This window comes from Motacilla alba, chromosome 20, assembly GCF_015832195.1.
Source record: "Motacilla alba alba isolate MOTALB_02 chromosome 20, Motacilla_alba_V1.0_pri, whole genome shotgun sequence".
NCBI lineage: Eukaryota > Metazoa > Chordata > Aves > Passeriformes > Motacillidae > Motacilla > Motacilla alba.
The window spans coordinates 6,221,924-6,239,204 of record NC_052035.1 but is presented as its reverse complement, the minus strand read 5'-3'; the positions used below and the strand labels follow the sequence as shown (position 1 = coordinate 6,239,204).

The 17,281-nt window shown below is 53.6% G+C and overlaps 2 protein-coding genes across 9 annotated transcripts in view; one reads left to right on the top strand and one right to left on the bottom strand.

Moving 5' to 3' along the window:
- MATN4 (matrilin 4) overlaps positions 1–4,634 on the bottom strand; it is a 15,415-nt gene extending 10,781 nt beyond the window's left edge. Inside the window, exon 1 of the mRNA XM_038159258.1 lies at positions 4,506–4,634. The gene's annotated coding sequence lies outside the window, so the exon portion shown is untranslated. The remainder of the gene's footprint in view (positions 1–4,505) is intronic.
- The window catches only part of RBPJL (recombination signal binding protein for immunoglobulin kappa J region like), a 19,412-nt gene extending 2,131 nt beyond the window's left edge, over positions 1–17,281 (top strand). Inside the window, exons 2-12 of one of the 8 annotated variants that reach the window (XM_038159265.1) lie at positions 4,548–4,623; positions 10,414–10,539; positions 12,429–12,499; positions 12,742–12,857; positions 13,698–13,872; positions 14,238–14,375; positions 14,852–14,961; positions 15,436–15,576; positions 15,887–16,042; positions 16,223–16,326; positions 16,746–17,281. In XM_038159265.1, coding sequence (XP_038015193.1) covers positions 4,548–4,623; positions 10,414–10,539; positions 12,429–12,499; positions 12,742–12,857; positions 13,698–13,872; positions 14,238–14,375; positions 14,852–14,961; positions 15,436–15,576; positions 15,887–16,042; positions 16,223–16,326; positions 16,746–17,019 — 1,487 coding nt within the window. In that variant the 3' untranslated portion in view covers positions 17,020–17,281. Of the gene's footprint in view, positions 1–4,547; positions 4,624–4,975; positions 10,540–12,428; positions 12,500–12,741; positions 12,858–13,697; positions 13,873–14,237; positions 14,376–14,821; positions 14,962–15,366; positions 15,577–15,886; positions 16,043–16,222; positions 16,327–16,745 lie in introns of those variants that run through there. The other 7 variants (XM_038159261.1, XM_038159264.1, XM_038159262.1 and 4 more) reach the window with 7 other exon arrangements.

Here is a 17,281-nt window from a genome sequence, read left to right as displayed (position 1 = left end):
CTCCCCACAAAAGCCTTTTCTCCATTTTATGGGACTCACTCCTGTATATTCATGGGGAGGGCAGGAGGAAGATATTTCTTGGCCAGGTCCTTTTGCAGTCACAGATGTCTTTGACTCACAGCTCATGGACTCAAGTCCTGGCAGGTTTACACTGTGACATGATATTTGAAGCCCCCTTGGGAAGAAAATGGGTGTAGCAATGGACAGAGCATCCCCTCCTAGATGCTCTCCACATCAGCACACGGGGTCTTTCTCCACCTCAATCTATCCCTAAAAGACCTCCCAGTGCTCTGCCACTCACCTGGCAGGAAAGCCTCTTGCCCAGACAGCCCTGCACTGAAACAAGCTGTACCTGGGCTGCTTCGGCAACAGCTGCCACCGATAAAAGCCACATTCACTTGCAAATTAAAATGTTAAAGATCTAGCCAAGAGGAAAACACATCTGCCAAATCTCCTTGTTCAGCTAATCTTGTCAGAGATGGCTCCTGTTTCAGGACTGCTGGTGCCATTTCTCTGTTCTCTCTGTCCCACTCAAAACCTTTAGGCTACACTTGTCCCCTGAGCTGCACAACAGGCAAACCCAGCCCATCACCTAACTGCTACTTTCAACAGAACTGGAACACTCTGATTTGGATGAAGAATGATCAACAGGGGACAGATCCACCTTACTGACTCTCTTTAAAAAGCAAATGCTCCTCTGCAAACAGGTCCTTGGAGGACAGCTGAGCTGGGCCAAGAGACTTCAAACTTTGGAGAGAAGGATGTCCTGGCCATCCAGAAGCTGACACAGCAATCCAATGCCCAAATTCTTGTTTTGGGAGGAAGGTGTTAGCATTTTTTTTCCCCAGAAATATGCATGTTCAACCACAAAGGAAAAGTCATGGCCCAGATCAGCCACTGGGCTGGTGCAGTTTGTCAGCTAAGCTCCTGATGCTGCAGAGCTGGTATGAGATTGATAGTTACTAGCAGGACATCTGTCTCCCAGGTCTGCTAGGACCACTGTCCCCAGCTGACCTCCAGGAAGTTTACATGGCACAGACAGCCACAGAGACCGCCTGCTATTCCAGCCCAGCAATCATAGATTCATTGCCTGACCTCCTTCTCTAAGTCTTTATATCATATTTCTCACTCCAGAGATGTGACTCAATGTGTTGGCATAAGAAAACGCGCCAGGAGAATATTCTTGTGCCTCTCCCCTTTATCCTGCCCATCCTGCTATGTGTTTAATTGAAATAGCAGAAAGTGAGGAACGTTTGGCAGCTGCAGAAAGGCACGCGGGGACTTTTTGTCCCTCCTCAGAACAGAAAGGCAAGTTTGTGTAGATGCTTTTCACAGGGAGAACCTCAAAGGTAGCACAGGAAACGTCTCACACCTAACTTCACAGCTTCCACGTCCCTCTGGCAGCAGGAGATCTGCTTTCCTGGGACTGGGATGCCGTCACCCCTCAGGAGATGCACCAGAGGAGAGCTTCACCAGCAGCACAGTGGCTGTGGCCTCCTTTCTGCCCACGCTGAGGAGCAGGTGACACTTTGGGGAAGCCATCCAAGTCCAGCTGCAGGTGTAGGAGCTGTGAATTCCCAGAGGCAGTGTTTTTCCATATGTGGAGCTTTCCTGATTTTCCAGCCCAGACAGAGACTCTTGTACAGGAGATTATCTCTGCTGTCAACAGATCTGCTCCCACTGGTTCCTGCCACAGACCATGCACTCCTATGGGTCCACGGACTGCACTCCAAGACTCCTGAACTTACTCACTGGCAAAGCACAACCCAGCCCAGAGACAGAAAAGCTGAAGTCTGGAGAGAAACTAAGGTACTGCCACCTCTCTGCAAGGGACAGCAGCTGAGCCCTATGGGTGTCCCTGGGGGCCACCTGAGGGACCAGGCTAGGGATGGACTCGTGTGCAAGCAGGGGCTTGCAAGGTGAGAGGATCAGAAGTTTGCAGACAGACAGGCAAAGACAGAATATTGGTGGGAAGATGGATCCTGACTCCAGTAAAAAACACCAGGAAGGACAAGCTGTGTGAGAACCAAGAAAGATTCAGACACAGGATAAGACTCAGTCTGGAGCATCCCACATGGAAATGCTGCCATCGCTGTGAACCAGCCTCTGGAGTCTCCTGAGCACACCCCTCTACCCTCTCCTGCTTTAACAGAGCTGGTTTAGAACCCTTTTTATTTAGCCAAGGCAGGAGAGAACCAAAGCCTTCTCAGAGCTGAAAACATTACCTGGCACCCAAAGGTCCATCTGTGCTGCGAGTACCTGCAGGGGGGCGATGCTCACCAGCCCACAGCAGGTAATGGAGAGCACTGGGTCAGGGTCCCCCTGGCCAGCAGATCAGTGGAGCCCTTATGGCATCAGCAGGAGCTCCTGACGGAGCCCAAGTGCTCAATTTGCTACTGTTGGGGCCCAAAGTGGAGAAAACACGATTACTGACAGGTAATGACAAGTGTCAGGAGCCACTCAGCCTCCTGGCTCGGCTGGAGGAGACATCTGGCACGAAAGGGCCCAAGTGGTGCAGGGAGCAGCTGACTTTTGTAAGTTTCTTTATAAGCACCACTCCATCTATTTTTCTTTTTCTGTGTTTTTTCTAGGTCCCATTTATTCACTCACAGTAGGGCTTGTCTGTAAGTCCCGTGTGTGTGTAGGTACAAACTCTACTTATCTCCCCTCCGTGTTTCAGCCCCATTCATCAGGCATTTGTGAAAGGCATTTTATGAGCGCTGAGTTTTTAACAAGGCAGGCACGCTGCTCCGAGCGAACAAAGGGGCCCCTATTGGAAACTTTAAAGATGTTTAAACAAAGACTTCTCTTGAAAACCTTTAACCCCTAATGCCAACCTCAAGGGAAACGCTATGTTATGAGCAATGGGAGCACAAACATCTTCTGTGACCACAGATTTCCTATAACAGGCTGCCTTGCTGGCCACAGCTCCTCTGTTTGCTACAGCCACCAACCAGGGCAGCCCCTGAGCCCATCTTGTACTGAGCACATACGGTTTCTTTAATTCCTCAACAACAAATGAAAGTTACAACTTCCACAAAAATCTACAACAGCTTTTTCCCATTGGATGCAGCAATACCCTGCCTGCTTCGATGGAAAGTGTTGTTTTACTGCAAACACCAAGATCTGTCGCCTGGTTTCCAGAGGGGAATTTGCATTTCAGATGAGGCTGAATTTATCCCTATCCTGGTAGCAAATATCAGGGCTGAGTTCTGAGAGATTTCCCCATATATGGCTTTTTGCTGATATCAACAGCAATCTAATGACTTCCAGCAGAGATTGCAAGAATCTGCTTGTGAAATGCAGTTCCTACTTGTTATTGAGAATCTGCACACTGACTGGGATTAATTGCTCCTGGCCTTGAAAAAATAAAAATCTTTACTATTAAGAGATGCTACAGAGGGTTCCACAGGGAGGGGTCCCTAAGGAAGAATTTCATAATAACTTCATAAATAATCTGGGTTCAAGTGAAGCAAAAATCCAGTGTGATTAAGCAAAAGAGGCAAAGCCTCATGCCTTGTCTCAGAGCTGGGGCTGAGAACAGATCCCGCTCACGGACCCCTGCTTCCCTCAGTCCCACTGCACACATGGTGGCTTCCATTGACACGGGACAGTCCCGTTTCCCTGCCAGCCTCCTTAAGCACACCGGTTCCCACTCCGCAGCCTGCCTCCTGAGCGGATTCAGCAGCTCCCTGCCCCACAGCAAAGGCTGTCCCCGCAAATCCCCAGCAGAGCACATACCACCACAGAGTGTATCTGCTCAGCTCACTCCAGTACATGAACACACAAGCACGATGAGTGCAGAATAATCTGATTTTCCAAACAAGTTTTCCCATGCAATTGCTCGGAACATGAATGCCCAAAGCTAATTTTATCCTGTGAAACAGTTGGAATGATAAGCCAAAGGTGGGTGATTGCTTGTGCAAACGAGCATGCACAGACCCAATTTTCCAGTCGTGCAGAAACAAACTTAGGGTACACTTCTGAGCTTATCTTTCTGCAGGATCTCGATTTCCTGCTGCTCGGTACGCCTTGCCCAGGTGTACCAGACCTTATTATTCTCTGCTAAGAGATCCTCGGTTGTATAAGCAGGGACCTGCCCGACAGGTAGGCAAAAGGCGAGCAGGGCAGGCAGCTGGGACATCCCGGCAGCGGGAAGAGCTCACATCGCTCGCATCGCTCACACCGAGCGGGTGCCGTGCCCGGCTGCCCCACCGACCGTGCCCCGGCCCCGCGGCGGGACCAAGCCCGGGCGCCCGGGGGTCGGGAAGGCTGCAGCCCCCAGACGGGAGGAAAAATCCTCTGTGGCGAGGGTCATGCTCTTCCCCTCCTCTCGGCTTTGCTTTCTGCTCCTGGCGCCCAGGATCGCCGCTCCCCTCCCTGCCAGCCCCGCTCCAAGGAAAAGCCCCCTCGGCGGCTGCCAATCTCCGCGGCAGCGCTCGGCCGGCCGGGACCGGGATGGGGACCGGGACAGGGACCGGGATCGGGACCGGGACCGGACTCACCCGCACCGTCCTCACGCTCCTCCTCTGCTGTCGTTCCCGCAGGAGCGGCGGTGCCCGCGGAGCCCCCGCCTCGCCCGTGCCGCCCGCGGAGCCGCTCGCCGCCGCGCTGCTGGCTCAGGTACGCGCCGCGGGGCCCCGCCGGCTTTAACGGGGCGGGGAGCGGGGGGGCGGCGCGGCGGGCACGGCCCGGCCCCGGGGCAGCGCTGGCAGCGGGGGGGACTCGGGGCTCCCCCTGCCCCCGCCCCGCGGCCGCTGCGCGCAGGTGGAGCCGCACCGAGGGGTGCGCGGCCCGGAGCGGCCGTGGGCTCACGGGTCTGGAGGGCTCTGCTGCTTTTAGCGCTTTATTTTAATTTTTTTCTTTTTTTTTCCCTTTTTTACCCCTTTATTTCTCTTTCTTAATTTTTAATTTTTCCTTTATTTTCTTTATTTTATTGTTATTTTTATCCTTTTTATATTTTTCTTTCTTTTAGCTATTTTTTCTCCTTTTGCTTTTTTTCTTTATTTTTGTTATTTTCTTTTTCTTAATTTTTTAAACCCTTTTGTTGTCTCTTCCCCTACTGGGGGAATGTACCTAGGAGCCACATAAACTCAAAAGTTCACGGAAAAAGGAGAGTCTAAGCTTAGTATCCATTTGACCTACAGTGTCTTGGAAGTTTGGAACATCAGCAGGTAGTGGCTGCAGTGTGGGAAGGTGACTTTGAGCCAGGAAACTGCAGAGCAGATCTTGGAGGGCTGTAGAGCCTCAGGTTAAGCTTCCATCAAGAAGGTCAACTGATGTGCATTGGAGATCATCAGCAGAGGCGTCTTAGAAACCCTGGAATAGATCTTCCCAGTTCCCCCCACCTCTCAGATCAATGTGGTGGTGGCAGGAACCACCTTCAGTGCTTTACAGGACTGTGTTGTGGTGCTTTAACAGCATTTCCTTTCCTCTTTGCACACGAGGAGCAGAGAAAGGAGACTCCAGTAAATCACCCCCACTGTCTGAATTTTCTAGCAGATGTGCCAATGCTGTGTTATCAAACTTGGGCATTTGGGGGGTGCTGGTGCTGCTGGGGTGCCCACCCCAGCTGGCCCCTGCTCCCTGCAGAGCTCACTGCCACAGGCTTTTCGTGCTTCCTGCTCTCAGCTGCTGTTTGCCCTTGGTGTGGTTGATAAATCCCCCAGGCCTCGAAAAGGCTGAATTTCACTTGTGTGTGCAGTGAGGAAAATACAGGATTTATAAATACCCATGCATATACAAGGGCTGTGGGTTGGGTTGGTCTGGATTAAAGGAGGTATTGAAAAATGAGGGAAGCCAGAAACTGCAGGCTTCTCATTTCTGTGATTTCTAATGGCTTTTCCTTTTGCATAAACATTGCCTTGACTCCATACCCGAGAGCACTGCAGGCGTTTTCTCCCCCGATCTGCACAAAATATAACCCAGACCTCTAAAATGGATATTTTTTATTAGGATGTTTGGTTTCCCCAAACTGAGGGGAGAACAGTTGCCCTCTGTGGCAGCAAGTCCCCAGCAAGCTTCAGGGCAGCTGTGTCCTGAGCGAGGCAAACCACAGCTCCTTTTTTGGGGGGGGGAAGCAGCAAATTAGGTCTCTGCACTTCGATTCAGTGCTACCTGCACTTGGGGACACTGTTACTGTGAGTTACAGTATAAAGAGGTGATGTGAAGACCCAATTTTTAAACAATAGCTGCTGGGATTTTGGTCTCCAGAGTTGGGTACTTTCATTCCCAGGGGACAAAATATATCAGATGCCTTCCTCAGCAGCCTGAGCTGGTGGTGCTCATTGAACTGGAGCAGGGCAGAGGGCAGTGTGCTTCTCCCAGTGCCTGCAAAGTGCTTTTTCTTCTGCTGTGGTTGCCCAGGGGTGTGCACACAGAAGGTGATGTGTGGAGCAGGGCTTGTCCCACACAGGGAGCAGCATTCCCCAGCTGGCGGCAGGACAAAGCACCGAGTGATGCCCCTGAACACTTGCTGCTGGGAGGGAGAGGGATAATTTTCAGCTGTGGTGTTAAACATCAGTTCTCCTAAAATCAGCCATGGGACTGTGGGGTCCAACCCTACCAAAGCCTCCCGGCGCCTGCCTGGGCTCCCTGCGTGCCCACATGAAACAGCCCTGTGCAAGGTGGTCCAGCTGTGTGTCTCCTGTGGGAAGCACACTCCTTTTCTGCTTCATTTCCTATGGGACAGGGCACAGCAACCCAGCCAGGGCTTGCAAATCCCCCTGGGGTGCCCTGGGTCTCTCCCACCTCAAGCAGCAGGGCAGAGCCACCCTAGAGATGCACCACAAATGCACTCACACCCTCTCCTGAGGCACATCCTGACCTAAAGCAAAGGAAAAGCCCTGCTAAGTGGTGCCAGGCTGAGCAGGGAAGGGGAAAGGCTTACAGAAATCAGTGTAGGAGAAAGGTGGTGGATCCCCCCTTGCTCCCCCCCCCCTTTTTCTACATAATGCCCAACTGTGTGGAGAGCAGCTGAGCCCCAGCCAAGACCTCAGGCTCTGAAAAGGCAGCTTTTAGTGAGAGCTGCAAGAGCCCAGCCCGTGTGGTGCTGCTAACATGACACTGAACTAACACTGCACTACAACCTAAGCATTTCAATAATTTAATATAATAAATGTCAGAGGGAGTGAATAATTCTCTGTAACCCTGAGGAGGCTGGAGGTGCCAGAAGGAGCCAAGTGGGCATAGTGAGCTGCTTTAGCAATAGCCCTTTGACTCTCTGCAGAGAAATTTACACAGATGATGGATGCTGGGTGGTCGCCTCTGTGGGCAGAATGGCAAGCACTGTTCAGGAGTGTGTCACTGACACAATTTAGCCCCAAAATTTGGAAGGCGAGGGCTGCAGAGAGCAGAGAAAGAAAAGAAAGCCAAGCTTCTAGGTAGCTGTTCCTCCAGCTGGACATCAAATCTGAAGAGCTCCCATCTGCTTACCTGCCTTTGCATGCACGTTCTCCCTTGAAGCAGCATGTGGGTGATTGTTCCAGAAGGCTCTTTAATCAGCTCCAGGCAGTGACCCACGTGCCTCTGGAATTACGTAGGGATGGCAGGGAGCAGTGATACCTGCACAAGCCTGGCCCTGCCCTGAGCCAGTGCTGTGGGAGGCTCTGCAGAGCAGGCATTGCTGCTGCCCACGCTGTCAGCACACGTCTTAATCCACAGCTTCTGGCAATTTGCTCCTGAACACTCCCTGCCCTCCTTGCCACGCTGTTCCACACTTTGCCAAGGGGTTAGGAGCCCCACAGGGAGACCCCAAGCTGTATGGATGGGCACTGGTGACTGCGTTGGTGACACCAACGGGGATGGAGCATGTGACTCTGCAGCTGAGGCACAAGGACCCAGAGCTGTACTCCTAATTTTACACAGCACACTGAACGATGAGACTCACCAGGAAAAAATTCACACACCCAGCCTGGTTCTTCCCTGCTGTGTGCCCGTTGTCTCTGGCAAACTGAGGATGAAATGCTACTGAATGCAGCCAGCAAGGTTCAGTACTCATTTAACACTGTTAGTTAATTTAACACAGCATTCGTGTAAAAGGGTATCCAGGGTCAGCCCAATTTCCTTGATACATTTCCATATTTATCCCAATCACAATCAGTTGTTGTGGAAAAAAAAAAAAGAAAAAAAAACAACAAAATTTTAAAAAAATTTAAAAAAAGAAAAAATAAAAACTCAAAACCCAAACCCAGAGTTTTGCTGAGAGATTCCCAAATAGTGCTTTTATATGAAAGGAAAAATAGCAAAGGCAGATCAAAGCTGAAATCACACCATTGCTTGGCAGCAGAGGAGTGAAACAGCTGCAGATTGCCACTACGGAAAAAGATTAAATAACTTTCTTATGGGATCTCTTTGGCTGTGCAAAGACATAAACTATTCATTGGCTAGAAAGTGGAGTGAAACTTCAGCAAGACTAAGTGACCCACCCTGGAGCAGCCATTGGTGGGATACTGGTTGCTAAAGCTCTGCTTCAGTGTGCTGAAGCAGGGATCTCCCAGCACCTGGATGGAGGGAACAGGTACAGCCTTGGCACAGGAGCTGCTCCTGCTCTGCCATGAGTGCTGTGGCTGAGCCAGGGCTGAGCCCAGAGCCCTGTGCTGGCAGCAGCTCTGGGGCTGCCACAGGAGCAGAGCCTGGTGGCAGCCTGTGCTCTGCAGTCAGGAATGGCCATAAAACATTCATTTTCCAGGCACGGAGTAGCAGTTAATGCTGTGGGTGACACTGACACTGGCCCTGGCTGTAAATCTGATTCTGGCAGGGCTCTGTTGATTTATGTTTACCAGCAATCCAGCTAACACATCCAGGATAAGGAACTGGGAACAAGGAGGGCAGGAGATATATTGTCCCTCTAGTACCCTAACAGAGCACATCTGGGCAGTGCAAAGTGTCAGGTCCCCCTGGCACTGCTCAGAGAAGACACTGGCTATGTATTTGTTTATATGGAACATGTGTTTTTCTTCCTCATACAACAGCAGAGCATCAGCTCCATCCAAAGGTGGGAAAGCTGGAACTGAAATGTGTTTAAAGTGAATTGCAACATGGTGCTAAAAGCTGTAAGGGGCACAGCCTTTTTCAAGTATTGCACTGAGAAGAGCAGAGTTGGCATGCAAACTCTGCTAGCAGGGTGCTTGGGGTGACTGTGTGCAGCCTCTCTCCCTGGGAGCTTGCTCTGGCCTCTGAGCCCAGAGGAGCTCACCACGAGGAGCCTGCCTTGGGGTGATGGCAGGGCCAGCCTTACCTCTCCTCACACAGCTGATCATTTATGCTCTCAACTTTTCTCTATTTCTAGCCCACTTAAGAGGAAGAGAGACTGTGTCTAAAGGGAATGTGTTCAAAGGGAATGCTCCCCTGCACATCTCTTGCAAGTTCCTCCTTGGGTGGCTGTGGCTGATGGCCCTGCTGTCACCCCTTTTTCCCCAGTGCTGCCCTCAGCCCCCAGATGCTCTCTCACAGTTACTCTGTGATGTGTTTTCCACTGTGCCTGGGGCTCCACAGCCTTCGGGGCTGCTGCTTTACCTCTGTCTCTGACAGGAGAGTCACAAACCAGGCTGGGTCCCCTCAGTAGGAGCAATGTTCCCAGTGACCACATTGCCAGATGTGCCAAGGAGGGACTCCTACACAGGCATCTCCTCTTCCTTCTCCTCTGCTTTCATCTTATCCTGTCAAATATCCCAGACTCAGGGAATCCTCCTGTCCCAGACTCAGGGGGTTTCAGCAGGGCAGGAGCTGGTGTTGTTCAGTGAGTGGTGCCCCACAGAAGGCCTCCACAGCTGACATCCCAGAGCTCTCCCCCCCTTCCACACGTGTCCCAGGTGGCAGAGCAGGGCATTTCAGACCCACCTCATCTCTCTCCAGCTGGTTAACACCCAACCTACCAAGTCAGAAGAGTTAAATGCCAGGTGCTTGGGAACTCCTTCTAGTTAATAGAGCAGAAACAATCAGCAGAACCACCTGCTCCTTAGGTTTCAGGAAAAAATGCAGCTATTTTCACCCAGCATCCCTTGCAGAAGCCAGTGAGTGGCTCCACCTTGCATGGCAGCTCCCCAGCTGCACTCACAGCTTAGCAGCATCGCTTCCCAGCTCACCCAAAAGCCATACAGCAACAAGCACACCAGGCTGAAAAAAATAATGATGAGTTAGAGCACAGCCACCATCGCATGGGGCTGGAAGTCTTAGAAATGCCTCTGTGTGTTCAGTGGCAAGCTGATAAAGCAGTTACTCCACCATCCAAACTTTCTGTTTTTCAATGCCAGCCCCGTTCTCAGAGCAGCTGAGCTGCAGTTCCTTCTGATGGGAAAGCCTTTCCATGTTCCCCACCCCATCAGGCTGGGCATGGAGGGAGCTCCTTGCCCCCTGCAGGGCAGGGCAGGAGCTGGCTCTGGTGCCCCAGTGCCAGGGAAGTTGTGTTTGCAGACCCAACCCGTACCAGGCCAGCCTGCTCCAGGACAGCGTGCGGAGGTACCTGCAGCTGCCAGCAGACCAGACGGTGCTGATCCTGCACGCCAAGGTGGCACAGAAGTCCTACGGCAACGAGAAAAGGTGGGAGATTGTCAGCACAACGGGCCAGGACCAGGCAATAAGTTACATAGTCTCCATCTATCACACAAGGCTGATTATTTTTTATTAAGAAACCCATACTTTTATACCCTAGTTCACTACAGGTTGACCTCCTTGGTCCTCCAATCAAAACACCATCACCACTGGCTAATTAAGAAACCACCCTTTGGTAAACTAATCTCCATAACACATTCCCCATGTTCACAATACCAGGGGCAGCGAGTTAAGATAAGAATTGTTTCCCATTCTTTTCTCTGATCTTCTCACAGCCTTTCCCAGAATGATTCCTGGGAAAGTTGTGTGTTTCTCTCTGTGGCCAGAGAGCTGCTGCCACAGGAGATGGTCCCAGCTTCCCTGATAGCCACTTCTAAACCCAGCTACCTAAAGCTTGATTTCAGCCTTGCTGGATTTCACTGATCTAAGCTGGTGAAGCAAATTATCCCCGCTGTGTTCACTCACACCATCTTTGCATTCAAAGCCACCATTTAGTCTCTATGAATTGAGTAACACAAAAAAGGATTAGCTCCAACCTGCATCCGTCCCAGTTAGACATTCCCAGTGGTTAGGTTCTTTCCATGAAGCAGTAAAGAAAGACAAAGTAAAAGAAGTCAAGATTCTGTTCAAATCTCACCCCCAAGAAGGAAAGGCTAGTTTTAACTACCCTCTAACTCTTGCCTTAAAATCTTCACGGCCACAGCAGGGACTGGGCCATTTCCATCAATGCCAGTGGTCTCCAAAAAGCTGCTATTTTTGAAAATCCTTCCCACACTGAACACCTTGAGGTTCTGGCTTGAATCTCCAAAATTGCCACTCCCTGGCAGTGACGTCAGACTGCGGCACTGCAATGTAATTAATGCTCCATTAATCCTTGGGATATAAATACTGCTCAATACTGCTCCGTTATTACTGAGTGTGGGACAGCTGTGAGGCAATGAGCTCAGCCTCCAAGGTGGAACCACCCAGACCCCAGCTCTGGGATGGGCTTGCTGTGCCTACAAAGTTCTCACCACATCCAGTCTCCTGCCAGGGGCTGCTGGTCCACAGGTAGAAAAGTTATTTCAAGATGGAATCTTCCAGCCAGGAGGGAGGCCTCTCATCACAGCCTCTCTCCTCTGCTCCTGACCCCGTGCAAGGGAAGAGCATGAAAATAACATGCCAGGTCTGAAAAGGGAGAGAAAACCGGCACAGAACTCCCAGGTTAAAATTTGAAGGTGCTGCTGCCATTTTCCTTAATAATGCGAGTCAGGGGCCTGTGCTGTGGATGAGTTGTATAAATAAACTCGTACCTCCAGGGCTCCAAAATATCCAACCCCCTGCACGGGTGTTCTCTCTGCTAGTGCTTTACCCAGTATCAATAGAGGATGAATTTACACCATTCACACAAGTGCAAAGACAGTGGAAACCCAAATAAAACACAGGAAAATGGGCTCCCAAACTCCCGGCTATAGATTTATTTGCACTGGGCTCCAGAACTGATAGTGAATGCAAACTCTGTTCCCAGCCTGCTGAAACTCCCACATGGCAGTCAGGCAGGGGCAGGGTCTGATGGCTCCCTGTCTTTGGGGGAGCTGGGGGTGCCAGGCTCCCTGTCCTCCCATCCCAGGGCCATCCTGTCACTGGTGGGATCGTGGCCACAGTGACACCACCAGATGTGGCAGCTGCTGAGGCTGGACCCAGGCACTGGAGGAGGTGCAGGGCAGAGGGTCCCCAGCCCCTGGCTGAGCTCCCCGTGCCTCCCGGGGTGCAGGGCTGTCCCCAGTGCTGGTGATCCCCAGTGAAGGTGTCTGCTCTCAGCACAGCCATGCAGCCACTCCTGAGCACCTTTTCAGGGTGCTGAAGGGCAGTGAGAAAATGCCCTCTTGTCTCTGCAGGTTTTTCTGCCCCCCACCTTGTGTTTACCTGAGCGGGCCAGGATGGAAGTTAAAGCAGGAGCAGATAAAAGGTGAGCAGAGCCCTGGACCTCTCCTCCCTCCCTTCCTGCACCATGGAGAGCTGCCCTCTGCCTCTGCAAAGGGAACAGTGAGTCTGTTTATGTTGGGTTTGGCCCCTCAAACTCCTTTCCTGCTCAAGCCTGAGCCCCCTGGAATCCAGACCCAGGGAGGGCTGGGGCTTGGTCAGGCTCTGTTCCTGGAGAAGCTGAGCCCGTGCAGGGGGCTGGAAGGTGCTTCTCCTTGTCTCTTCCAGCCAGGGACCTGGGAGAGGCTGGGTTTCGGGTGTGTGGGTACATGGGGCTGGACAGCATGGGCAGCAGCCTGATGGAGACCCAGAAGCTGAGCTTTGAGGAGCAGCCAGATGCGAAGGTAAAGCCCGTGGCTCCCTGAGGCTGTGGGGATCCCCCTGATGCAGAGGCTGGGCTGTCACCAGCAGCACCCCACACCCTGGGATGTCACACCCTCCCCATCCTCTTCAGGATGTCACAGCTCTTTCTTCCTAGCCATAACTCCCCACTCCCACTCTGCCAGCCTGCTGTGGCATGTGCAGCAAGCCAGGCAGCCCTAAGATCTCTGTCTTTCTCTGGAACCATCTTTTCAGGTCAACAGCCTTGTGGCTGTCAAAATCTGCACAGTTCCCTCAGCCCTGGTTCCTTCTCCTGATGAGCAGCACTGCTGCTTGTCCATAAATGAAAGCCTGGTCCTTCATTTGCAGATAAACAGCTTAAAAAATGCCCCAGTTGATCCCAAAGTCTGAATCTTTCAACAGAGCTCTGGCATCTTTTGATTGGAGGGAAAAAAGGAGAAAAAGCATTATCTGGGGTCCCTGAAGAGCACAGGGTCTGAGGCAGGCCAGGAACCTCACAGAAAGAGCCTTTGTCCAGAGTGCTTGCCTTGCTGCTAAAGCACAGCATATCGGCCAGGATGAGGGAAACCATAAACCCAGGGTGATTTCTCATGTTATGTGGGATAAATCACACATGAACATTCATTTCCATGAGGAATACTCTGCCCCCAGTGTAAATAAAGCCTCTGCTGATCCCCAGCTCTTCATTCCACCTGTAATAACAACTCTGGTCGTTTCTCCCTTTAAATGAACCCGGGGCTCCTTGAAAGGGCGCTATTATGTCCTTGTGGGGTGGTGAGGAGGGTGAGGAGGGTTGGTGGGCTGGGCTGGAGCTGCTGGCAGCCCCTCTGTGGCCTTGGCAGGGGTTCAGCTGTGCCAAGGCCCTGTACATCTCGGACACGGACAAGCGCAAGCATTTCCGCCTGGTCCTGAAGCTCTTCTTCAGCAACGGGCAGGAGATCGGCACCTTCCACAGCAAACTCATCAAGGTCATCTCCAAGCCCTCGCAGAAGAAGCAGTCCCTGAAGAACACGGACCGTGAGTGGCTCTGTGGAGAGGGGGAGGGAGCTGGGGGTCAGCCCAGCATGGGATGCTGTCTGCTCACAGCTTGGCTCTGGAGTGGTCCAGGCAGGGCCCAAAGCCCATGGGAACTCCCAAAAGAGGAGGTATCTGACACAGTGATGTCTCATTTCCAAATGGTTCACCCAGCACGAGGTGTAATGCCCTGATGCCAGTGTGGTCCCCACACCATGGGCCTCTCCCCACTCACACAGAGGGGAAGGCCGTGGGGAGGCTGTTGGCTTCTGGGTACCCCAGGAGCCAGGGCTTGTCCTCGCTGGGCTTGACAGAGCCATCTGGCAAGCAGTCCTGGCAAGCAGTAACCCAGCCACCTCTCCCCACAGTCTGCATCTCCTCAGGCTCCAAGGTGTCCCTCTTCAACCGCCTGCGCTCCCAGACCGTCAGCACCCGCTACCTGTCTGTGGAGGGAGGAGCCTTCATCGCCAGCGCCAGGCAGTGGGCAGCCTTCACCCTGCACCTGGGTAAGGACCCTCGGGGGACACTGATGCCACCACGCCCAGGCCTGCCTGCCTCCAGCCCTGGCTCTCCCGTCCTGCAAAGCCAGTTCCTTGGGGCAAAAGGCATGGGAATTAGCCTGGGGATCAGGAATCTGGCTCAGTCTCACCTCTGCACGGCATTCCTGGTGTGTCTCTGGATGTTTCCCACTGGCTTTGAGGGCACAGAGGCTGTGACCAGGGCTGTGCTGGTCTGGAGGTTTACAAATCCAAGCAAGGGATTGCTGGAAGAGTCCAGAGCCCAACAGTACCCCTGCCCTGCAAGGTACTGCATCCCATCCTGCTCTCCCGGGCTGGGCTCCCAGGGAATGGTGCTCTCTCCAAGCAGTGAGCACATGCAGAGCAGAGCAAGCAGCGAGACAGCAGTGGGAGCAGGGCCAGACCTGTGCCTAGCAAGGTTAACCCTTCCCCAGGCGGTGACCCTGCCTCTCTCCCCCGGCCAGCCGACGAGCGCTGCCCCCGCAGCGAGTTCCCCCTGCGGGAAGGGTACATCCGCTACGGCTCCGTGGTCCAGCTGGTCTGCACGGCCACCGGCGTCACCCTGCCGCCCCTGGTAAGCTCCGTCCCCGCGCTGTCAGCACACAGCCCCGGCCGCCCCACGGCTCCGAGCGGCGGGGCCGTGCCGGGCATCCACACCGGAGACCCGTGCTGGGGATCCGTGCCAGGGATCCACACTGGGGATCATGCCAGGGATCCGTGCTGGGGATCCATGCCAGGGATCCACACTGGGGATCCATGCCAGGGATCCACACTGGGGATCATGCCAGGGATCCGTGTTGGGGATCCATGCCAGGGATCCACACTGGGGATCATGCCGGGGATCTGTGCTGGGGATCCATGCCAGGGATCCACACTGGGGATCATGCCGGGGATCTGTGCTGGGGATCCATGCCAGGGATCCACACTGGGGATCATGCCAGGGATCCATGCCAGGGATCCACACTGGGGATCATGCCAGGGATCCGTGCTGGGGATCCATGCCAGGGATCCACACTGGGGATCATGCCGGGGATGCTGCCGCCCGCAGATCATCCGGAAGGTGATGAAGCAGTATGCCATGCTGGACGTGGATGAGCCCATCTCGCAGCTCCACAAGTGTGCCTTCCAGCTGCAAGGCAGTGACCGCATGTACCTGTGTCTCTCCACAGACAAGGTGATCCAGTTCCAGGTACGGCGGTGCAGGGGCAGGTGAGGAGCCCAGGGTGCTTGCTGCCATCTCTCCAAGCTCCTGTGTTGCATCAGGCCGGGGACCATGTCACTGAGAGGGTTTTTGCATCCAAACTAAGGCCAGAATCATGGCAAAACTTTAGTGGGACACTGAAATCGAGGTCTTTGGAAAGGAATCACAGTCCCCATTTCCCCACGAGCAAAGCAGACACTTGCTGGAACCAGGACACTGAGGGCAGAACCCTGGCATTCCAGCCCCATTCCCCACCACCTCCCCTGCAATGTGTTTGGAGCTCTGACACTCTCCACAGGCGTCTCCCTGCCCGAAGGAAGCCAACAGGGAGCTGCTGAACGACGGCTCGTGCTGGACCATCATCAGCACGGAGACGGTGGAGTACACCTTCAGCGAGAGCCTGGCGTGCGTCCGCGAGCCCGTCAGCCCCGTGCCGCTCATCGCTGCCCTGCAGGTAGGCACAACCTCGGGCTGTCCCCCCCGTCACCTGCCTGCCTCCTGCCCCTGAGCCCTTGCCCCCCATGGCACCTCCCATTCTCAAGTGGGAATGAGATGCACAGGTAGAGCATCCTGTGGGAGAAGGAGTGTGCCTTCAGAACCCACACAGCCCTGCCACGCTCTCTGCCCGTCACAGCTCACAGGTGGTGGGGACGTGGCCATGCTGGAGGTGCAGGGGGAGTATTTCCACGCACACCTCAAGGTCTGGTTCGGAGATGTGGAAGCAGAGACGATGTACAGGTAACATGGACAGGGGAGCTGGACAGAGGGCAGGGAACAGCAGCCAGGTGTGGGCTGTGCTTGGCAGATCTGGGAAGGATGTGGCTGCAGACCTTGGGGACAAGGACACTTGCTCTGCCCATCCTGTAAGAGCAAGCACGAGCACTGCAAGCAGAGGCAGGAATGAGTCTGGTGCCTGCTCTCTGCCCTGGCTGCAGTCTGAGCATAGCCATGGGTGGGGGACAACAGGGATTTCTGGGAACTGCAAACAACCAAGCAACCCTGGCAGAGAGGAATGAAAGACTGGGAGGAGGGAGGGAGCTGGCTGGAGGCTCCACACTGAGCTCCAGGATGGAGAAGTGCAGTCACTCACTGCTGGCTGCTCCTGCATAGGACCTTCCCTGGTTAATGCACATTTTCCTCTCCTGCACTGTTGCCAGGAGCCCCAAGTCCCTTGTGTGTGTCGTCCCTGATGTCTCTGCCTTTGGCAGCGACTGGAGGTGGCTGCGCTATCCCATCACGGTCCCGCTCCTGCTGATCAGGGACGATGGCCTCATCTACTCCAGCTCCTTCACATTCACCTACACCCCAGAGCAGAGCTGCATCCCAGGGCAGCAGGTCCTCTCAGATGTTCCCCAGGACTCAGACAAATTACTCGACAGCATCCACCAGGAGTTTACCAGGACCAACTTCCACCTCTTCATGCAGACCTAGCACGCTGGGCAGGCAGAGGCTTGGGCCCACTGCTGGCCTAGGGAAGGGGAGCAGCCCTGAGCCACGCTGAGGGGGTTCATCCAGGGCTTGGGGTGGCCCTGCCAAAGGGTCCTCCCCACTCTTTGAACACCACCATGCTCCTGTGGTTTACTGATTTATCTCTTTCTCACAGCAGCATCTCACACTGCTGAGAGCTCACATGAGAGCATCAATAAATCAGGCTTGAAGGACTCCTCACTGATTCAATTGCCTTTTTACTGAC